We start from the raw sequence: 9,219 nt of genomic DNA on the forward strand, positions 1-9,219 counted from the left end.
CCGCGGAAAAAAGGAAACCCCCCGTCAAAAAAAAAAAAAAAAAAAAAAAAAAAAAAAAAGAAGTACCTAAATATAGCCTAGCCCTCTCCTAATTTAAAAAGCCAAAAAGTGGCCGGTCACAGTGGCTCACACCTATAATTCCAGCACTTTGGGAGGCTGAGGTAGGTGGATCATTTGAGGTCAGGAATTCAAGACCAGCCTGGCCAACATGGTGAAACCCCATCTCTACTAAAAATACAAAAATTAGTCAGGTAGTAGTGGCACGTGCCTGTAGTCCCAGCTACTCGGGAGACTGAGGGAGGAGAATCCCTTGAGCCTGGGAGGTGGAGGTTGTGGTGAGCCGAGATCCGGCCATTGCACTCCAGTCTGGGAGAGAGCGAGACCCTGTCTCAAAAAATTAAAAATTTTAAAAATTAAAAAAAGTCGAAAAGTGTGAAAAATAATAAACTTTACACTGTGCAGCAGCCCTACAAAACACAGAGTCCCAGAGTACAGCTAGCAGCTGCCCTTAAGAAACTCCCTTGAAAAGCATGACCTGTAGCTTGTACCCAGGCCTAAGTCTCGCTGCAGGGAAGTGTGGGTGCAGAACTTGGAACAAACAAGAGAGGGCAAGCCCAGCATGGAAGGCATTTCCATTACTTGACCCAAATTTATTTTTTTTTGTAACTCATCATCTCTTTCAGATTGCAAAAGCCTTTGAAGAATCCATCAGTCTCTCAGCTACTGGATATTTCAAGTAAAGGGCATTTTTACTTTGGTTTAAACTACACTTGGGCAGGGGTGATGCACACTCATCAGTCTGGACAGATGTCCAGATAGTGCCAGAGCTCTGCTGTTAACCCCTTAGTCATGGGATCGTGGAGGGTAGGGAAGGAGATCTAGGGGAGGGCCGGGGGTTGGGGACTATCAGAGGCAGCAGCTGTTCAGCAGCCCAGAGGGACACCATAGCTGTCTCTACATGTCCTGGCCCATCCCAGGAACTGTGCACTGGAGGGCAGGGGTCCCATACTGGCTGGTCTTCTCCCCGTGTCTTCGGTGGAGCCTTGCGGCCCTGACCTCATGATCCTTGCAGGAGAAGGTGGGGAGGCCTCCAGCCACTGGGTGCAGACGCTGCCTGGAGCCCCTGTGGGTCAGCCCTTCTACTCTGCTCATCTCCAAGATTCCACACCTTGGGGTGATCCAACCACGAGTGGGGAAAGTGCCTCTTCTCCTCCTGATTTCTCTCCTCAGAGGCTACCAGACAAATATGGACTGGGAGAAGGGGGAAGGTAATGCTTACCCGTATTACGTTTATGGGGCAGCCTGTTCTGAGGTTGAAGTCGACTGTCTCATGGGGGCTCATAAGGTAAAGACTGATGTTTCTATTCCACCATCTTCAGTGTAAACACTAACACTGTAAAGAATAATCAATGTTGTAAATAACAATAAACTTGATCCTCCCAATGAAAAAGTAGGGACAGGTATATAATTTTAGTAAACATCTATTTTAAACAAGCAATATTTTCCATTATCTATTTTCTCTGGCACAGCTTCTTAGGATCGACATCTTCATGGATGCCGCTTTCAGCATAAACCCAGCCCTGGATATTGGACAGGTGTGTGATTCCAGAACCACCCCACAGGGACTTTTGCTCAATCCCATTTAGCAGCTATTCATTCAGAATACTATTTTCCAACATGCTCTAAACCTTTTTAGGGGGATGGAGTCTCACTCTGTCACCCAGGCTGGAGTGCAGTGGTGCAATCTCAGCTCACTGCAACCTCAGCCTCCCGGGTTCAAGTGATTCTCCTGCCTCAGCTTCCTGAGTAGCTAGGATTGCAGGTGCCCACCACCACACCTGGCTAATTTTTGTGTATTTAGTAGAGATGGGGGGGGTCTCACCATGTTGGCCAGGCTGGTCTTGAACTCCTAGCCTCAAGCAGTCCTTCTGCCTCAGCCTCCCAAAGTGCTGAGATTACAGGCATGAGCCACCGTGCCCCGCCATGCTCCAAACCTTGTTCATATCAAGTGCAAGTATTCTGGGATACATATTGTATGTTATGCACATACATACACATACACAGATAAAATACTGAAAGTAAATTCAAGAAAAAGTTAATGGTTTACCTACATGGCAGGAATATATATGATTTATTCTGCTTTATGATTCTCTGTGTTTTCTAAATTTTCTTCAATTAGCATTGATATGTTCATAATTAGAACATTACATCGATAAAATAGTTACATTAGTGTTCATATTAGTATTGAGTTTAAACAGACTATACAACTTACAGAAATTTAAGAAAAAAAATGTTTAAACACAATTTCCCCCACTTGCTGAATTTAATTCTGATTTTTATCTTGCAAATAAATAAAATTAACTTACTCAAAGTCTTTTTAAACTTGGCGTTGAAATCTTCCCAGCTGTTGGCATAGCCTTGCTTTTTTCTAGCCCTGTTACTCAAAGTGGGGCCAACAGACCAGCCGCATTGGCTCATCCTAGACCTGCTAACCAGTTCCCAGGTGAGGCCAAGACAGCTGGTCCACAGTCTGCACCTGAGTAGCAATTGGGAGCAGTTGAATAACCTGGCGTCAAACTCTGACATACGGTGCTTTCATCCGCCAGCAGCTTCTCACCATCCTAGGTCCTAAGAGACTGGTTTACCTCACTAGCTGGGTTGATGGGCTTTACAAGGAACAATTTGATTGGTCCCCCAGTGTTTCTCAAAATATGGCCCTTAGACACTGCAACAGAAGCACCTGTAATGCTTATTGGAAACACGAATTCCTGGGCCCACCCCAGGCCCAGACGTACTCCATCATAACTGTGCCAGGCTGTTATGGCCTAGCACAATTTTGTTAGGTGAAAATTGCTCTTAAGCCTGTAAGTTTGAGAACTACTGCTAGCCCCAGGCCCTACCTCCTCTCCCCATTTCTCTTCCTCTCCTCCCAGCTAATTCCTGCCTTGTTATTGCTTAAGCAAAGGCAAAAAGGAAGATGATCAGGAAACCTCACATTTGCCCCATCAGAAAAGGAAAGAAAACCAGAAGTGTGTTAGGCTGAATCTCTTGGGCTTTGATCTATTCCTTTAGAGATACACATTGTTATTTCCAAATTTAGCATTTAAATTTACTTACCTTATTCCTACATTTTGTGTTTTAATAAAATGGAAACTTTAACTTTCCAATTTGTGAACTCTCCAATTTTTTTAAAAGGTCGCTTTAAAAGCAACCTTTTTCCTGGAGCATAAATGTATGTAAACAGAGCTCATCATGGCTTTTAATAAATATAGTCATTTCTTCCAATCTACCCTGTTTAGCATGATCTACTCTTCTTAGTAACATAAAGAAAAGTCAGCTGGGCACAGTGGCTCACACCTATAATCCCAGCACTTTGGGAGGTAATGTGGGTGGATCACCTGAGGTCAGGAGTTTGAGACCAGCCCGGTCAACACATAGTGAAACCCCATCTCTCCTGAAAAAAATAAAAAAATGAGCTGGACATGGTGGCACACACCTGTAGTCTCAGCTACTTGGGAAGCTGAGCAGGAGAATCACTTGAACCTGGGAGGCGGCAGTTGCAATAAGCCAAGATCGAACCACTGCACTCCAGCCTGGGTGACAGAACAAGACTCCATCTCAAGAAAGAAAGAAAGAGAGAAAGAGGGAAAGAGGGAAAGAGAGAAAGAGAGAGAGAGAGAGAGGGAGGGAGGGAAGGAGGGAGGGAGGGGAGGGGAGGGGAAGGGAGGGGAGGGGAAGGGAGGGGAGGGGAGGGGGAAAAACGTCGAGAAATCCAGATATTATAATGAATTACAGTGTCCTAATTCTATTTATTCTATGTCGTATTCCCTCAATGTTAACTTCTTTTTCATCTACTTCTATAGACATTTATGGAGAACCTATGTGCCAGGCACCATGCTAAGAACAGAATATAAGAAAGCCAAGCCTGAGATGCTCATAAGCTAGTGGGAGAGAGGAGGAGAGTGAGAGTGAGAGGTGAAAAATGAAATGCCCTCCAAGCTCCACCACAGGCAGGAGTGTGTTCCGGGTGCAGTGAGCCTGGAGGAAGCAGTTCCTAAATCCAGCCAGGGAGTGCTGGGAGGATCTTAAGATACCAGAGGGGCCCTAATCCTTTAGCTGAAACGTGGAAGAGGAATAGGAGTGTGCCAGGTGGACAAGTTGAGGTGGGAAGGGGTGAAGACAGTCAGGAGAAACTGCATTTACCAAGACTCAGAGATGAGAAAGAAGCTGGTAGGTTTGGAGAATTAGCAGGAACGTAGCCAATGTCAGGCACCCGGAGTGTGGGGTACCCGAGGATGAGGCCAAGCAAGGTTGCGGGCACCAGTTCAAAAATGGCTTTCCAAAATGGCTTACTGGCTGGGTGTGGTGGCTCACGTCTGTAATCCCAGCTCTTTGGGTGGCTGAGGAGGGCAGATCACATGGTCAGGAGTTCGAGACCAGCCTGACCAACATGGTGAAACCCCGTCTCTACTAAAAATACAAAAATTAGCAGGGTGTGGTGGCGGTCGCCTGTAATCTCAGCTACTTAGGAGGCTGAGGCAAAAGAATTGCTTGAACCTGGAAGGCGGAGGTTGCAGTGAGCCAAGATCTCGCCACTGCACTCCAGCCTGGGCGACAGAGCAAGACTCCATCTCAAAAAAAAAAAAAAAAGAATGGCTTCTTATGATCCAGAGCTCCACATTTATTCACACTGTAATATTTATTCAACCAATATCAAGTTATATCCTATAACCTGTGAATTTTTTGGCTGTAGGTTGAGGGAGCATTTATTCAAGGCATGGGATTCTATACCATAGAAGAACTGAAATACTCCCCAGAAGGTGTGCTTTATTCTCGGAGTCCAGATGACTACAAAATCCCCACCGTCACTGAGATACCAGAAGAGTTCTATGTCACTTTGGTGCGTTCCCAAAATCCCATAGCCATCTACTCATCCAAGGTAAGAACTTAAACCTTTGTGTTAGTTGGCTGTGGCTGCCATAACAAAATACCACAGACCGGGTGGTTTAAACAACAACGATTTATTTTCTCACAGTTCTGGAGGCTGGAAGTCCACCACCAAGGTGTTGGCAGGTTGGTTTTCTCCACGGCCTTTTTTCTTGGCTTGTAGTCAGCCATCTTCTTCCCATTTCTTCACATGATCCTCCCTCTGTGTGTGTCTGTGTCCAAATTTCCTCTTCCTGTAAGGACACCAGTCATGTTGGATTGGGGCCTGCCTGAATGACCTCATTTTAACTTAATCATCTCTGTAAAGCCCTCATCTCCAAATACGGTCCCATTCTGCGTGCTGGGGATTGGGACTTCACCAGATGAATCTGAGGAGGACACAGTTCACCCCATAACAACCTCCTTTTTCAAGAAATTATAAAACCATCCCCTGAATTTACTATGTCCTTTGAACTGCAAATCCCAAAAGGAGAAAGAGAAAAGAAAAGCATGCTTGTGGCAGAGTGACACTGACTCCAGAAGCCCAAGCCGGGTCTTCATGTTTTGCTAGAGATCAAGAAACAAATCTAAATCAAACAAGGGTCAAGAAGGCAATGAACAACTTGGCTCATGAGGCTAAGTGCCATTGTGAGATAAACTAACATTGTAGGCAAATTCCATCCACCCAGAGCTTTTCTGCACCCTTCTCACCTGTCCTCCAGACACAGTTCTTGCTGACACTGCCTCTTCCACACCCTCTCCAAGTCAAAACGGGCTCTTAACCAACTTTCTTCCTGACTTTTTCCTCTGAGGTGTTCATAGCCATTGATACCTGAGGTGTTGGTGCCATGCTCCCTGGAGCAGAAGGCCTTCAACTGGCCCATAAAGACCTTGGCAAGAAACGGTTCTCAAATACAAGTGTGAGAAAAAACACAGCTTCCCCAACTTATGTTCTGGTCTGAGCCCACATCTGGACAGACAGGTGGTAACTTTAACTTCAGATTTCCAGAGTATTCCCTCTTTCCTGGGGGTAGGTCACGATTGCTAGGAAGGTGAGACTTCCTGTCTGAATGGTCTCTGTCTCCACTTCTACACCAGACTTTGGCCAAGGGCATTTCTAAGCTGGCCCAACACAGCACACAATCCTGCCACTTGTGGTCTAGCTGCCTCCCTGCCAGTTCTGCTCCAACTAGGGAACCAGACCCCTCGACTCTCACCCCTTCTTCCGGCCTCAGAGGAACCCCTCTGCCTACCGGCCCCCTTTCTCCCTCCATATTTGCCTCAGAGAAACCTGGAATTTTGACAACCACCAAAGCCTGGGGAAGCCTTTATCTGCTTCCGGCCTTTGTCTCATCCCTTCACCAAGGCCCTGGACACAGATCACAGACCAGACTACCTGGAATAATGCAAAAAGAAAAATCAGTGCAAAAACGCATTGGTGAATCATTTGAAATATAATGTCACCATAGTGGTAACTCGAAAGCATCCAATCTATGCTGGCGAAGCTAACACACATGAAAAGAGGCAACCACCTCTCACTGTCTTTCAAGTTCAACTGCAAAGGTTGTGGTTGTTTCATTTTGGCCTTGAGTTAGACACAAATGTTCTGGAGCCAGAGTTGGAGCATCATACAGGGCACCAAAGGCAATGGGCGTTTGTAGCCCCTCCCCTCACATCATGTGGTATTTTAATTAACTCAGTAACCAAATTGCATTTTCACCAGCTACTCTGAGGTGGACACCCCAATCACCATGCAGGGGAATTTGATTCTGGCAATTTGGAAGCACTCCACTCTGAGGATTATAAAGCCAGAGAAGAATGTGTGTGTGTGTGTGTCTGTGTGTGTGTGTGTGTGTGTGTATACACAAATTAGTCCTAAAAGAACCATGCATTCCTGACAGCCTTTTGTTTGTCTCTCAGGGGTTGGGTGAGGCTGGAATGTTCCTGGGGTCCTCCGTGTTGTTTGCCATATATGACGCAGTGGCTGCTGCCCGCAGAGAGAGGGGGCTAACCAAGACCTTCGTCCTGAGTAGCCCGGCAACCCCTGAGACGATTCGGATGACTTGTGTGGATCAGTTCACCGACATTGTAAGGGAGGTCCCTGTTGTAGTCATGGACTTTCAGGTTGTTGGTATGGATCTGATAACCATGACAATATTACAGGGCGGGTTCATCTTTTTCATTGAAAATTCTCATTTTGCCTTCACCTGCCACTTCATATGCTCTTTTTCTTCTTTTTTTTTTTTTTTTTTTTTTTTTCCGAGACAGAGTCTTGCTCTGTCACCCAGGCTGGAGTGCAGTGGCATGATCTTGGTTCACTGCAACCTCTGCCTCCCAGGTTCAAGCAATTCTCCTGGCTCAGCCTCCCAAGTAGCTGGGATTACAGGCATGTAGCACCACGCCCAGCTAATTTTTGTAGTTTTAGTGGAGACGGGGTTTCACCAGGCTGGTCTCGAACTCCTGACCTCGTGATCCGCCCACCTCCGCCTCCCAAAGTGCTGGGGTTACAGGCATGAGCCACTACACCCAGCCTCCGTGTGCACTTCTTAACAACTGCAAAGTGAGCAAGCCTCTTCCAATTATGATTTGATTCTTTCAGACCCCAAAGAAAAACACACTCAGTTGAGCCAGTGTTAATAGCAAATGGACATGGTAGGTTGCTTCTTTAAACATTTTATCAAAATGTAGCTGATGTGATATTTTGATTACCTCAGTAACCAAATTGCATTAGCTAAGATATCTGATCTGGTCAATCATGCAGAAAGTATTTGTTAAGCAAACTAATAAAAATAAATGAAAATATCAAGTCACTGGGCACACCTTGATATGCCTGTAATCACAGAATACACTTCCACTTTCCAGTGGCTAAAAATATACCCAGAACTAGCATATGAGCCTAGTCCTCTATTGAACTGCTTACTGTAGCCCTAAGTGAGATTTTGGTATAAAATTAGATTGCACTTTATGACTTGAAAATTACAGGGCTTCTTAGTAAGTGGCATCTTATCCCAAAAAGAAGTTTATGAGGATAAGGAGGTTTATGACTCAAGGACTGAAACAAATATGAGAATTATATACTTTTGATATTAATAAAATGGACATTGACTTGTTCATTTAAAAAAAAAAAAAAACATGATTGTCTTCTGGCCAGGCATCATGGCTCATACCTGTAACTCCAGCACTTTGGGAGGCTGAGGCGGGCAGATCACTTGAGGCCAGGAGTTTGACGCCAGCCCGGCCAACATGGTGAAACTCCGCCTCTACTAAAAATACAAAAACTAGCCAGGCATGGTAGTGCATGCCTGTAATCCCAGGTACTCAGGTTGCTGAGGCACAAGAATCGCTTAAACACAGAGGGTGGAGGTTGCAGTCAGCCAAGATTGTGCCACTGCACTCCAGCCTGGGCAACAGAGCGATTCTGTATCAAAATAATAATAATAATTTGACTTCTTAATTACAGCATTTTTAGTATAATAACATTTTATTAACAACTATCTTTCTTCTTTTGATCTTTTTTAGATTCCCAGAGATGACCCTTCAACATTTACACCTTGGTCCATCCGTGTGTCTTAAGCCTATGTTTCCTAGAAAATGAAAGAATACATGATGGACCTTAAAAGTCTCAAATCAGAACAAAATATAGGTTGGCTCCCAACTGTCAATGATAATTTTAGCATCTTTCAGGTTTTCTCTGTGGTTTAGATCACTACATGATTATATTTCAGGATGCAAATTTTCACCAAAAGGTATAATGAAGCTTAGAACCAAAAACTCAAAAATTCTCATTTTAGTTTGCATTATCCTGAAAATCTACATCAGCATGATTTGAAAGCATGATAGAGTTTTTATTAATCTGGGACAACTTAAGAGAGACTATTCATGCTTTGTTCTTTAGAAATCTAACCAAAGTTCGGTCAAATTGTCCACCCGCAAAACTCTGAGGACTGGATTCCCTCAAAGCCAACGGTGTGCTAGTAATGGACAAATCCCTGGTTTATGATGTTTGACCATTTCCATGGTGTAAATTCCCCTACCTTGGCCAATTCTAAGCCACTGATGTGAGGTCTCAGAATGTGAAGTTGAAAGCTTGCCGTCAGCTCTTGGGAGTGGGGAAGAGCTATCTCCAGCACTGTGAACTCACCACAGTCATCGGGTTCCTGCCACTCCCACATGGTCCATTTAGAAGAGGCTTTGGGAAGTAACCATCCAAAACCTCCAACTGGTCGTCATCTGCCATGAGCCACATCCATGGTACAACTTCTTCCTTACCTGGGAGGCCAGGGAATCATTGTT

General features: G+C 44.9%; 1 protein-coding gene across 1 annotated transcript in view; it reads left to right on the plus strand.

Moving 5' to 3' along the window:
* LOC112636356 (aldehyde oxidase 4-like) overlaps positions 1-8,499 on the plus strand; it is a 70,348-nt gene extending 61,849 nt beyond the window's left edge. The window contains 6 exon segments of the mRNA XM_025404995.1: positions 684-736; positions 1,231-1,345; positions 1,530-1,595; positions 4,754-4,939; positions 6,847-7,014; positions 8,446-8,499. Of these exon segments, the coding sequence (XP_025260780.1) occupies positions 684-736; positions 1,231-1,345; positions 1,530-1,595; positions 4,754-4,939; positions 6,847-7,014; positions 8,446-8,499 (642 nt within the window).
* The last annotated feature ends 720 nt before the right edge of the window (positions 8,500-9,219 follow it).

This window comes from Theropithecus gelada, chromosome 12 (assembly GCF_003255815.1).
Source record: "Theropithecus gelada isolate Dixy chromosome 12, Tgel_1.0, whole genome shotgun sequence".
Taxonomy (NCBI): Eukaryota; Metazoa; Chordata; class Mammalia; order Primates; family Cercopithecidae; genus Theropithecus; species Theropithecus gelada.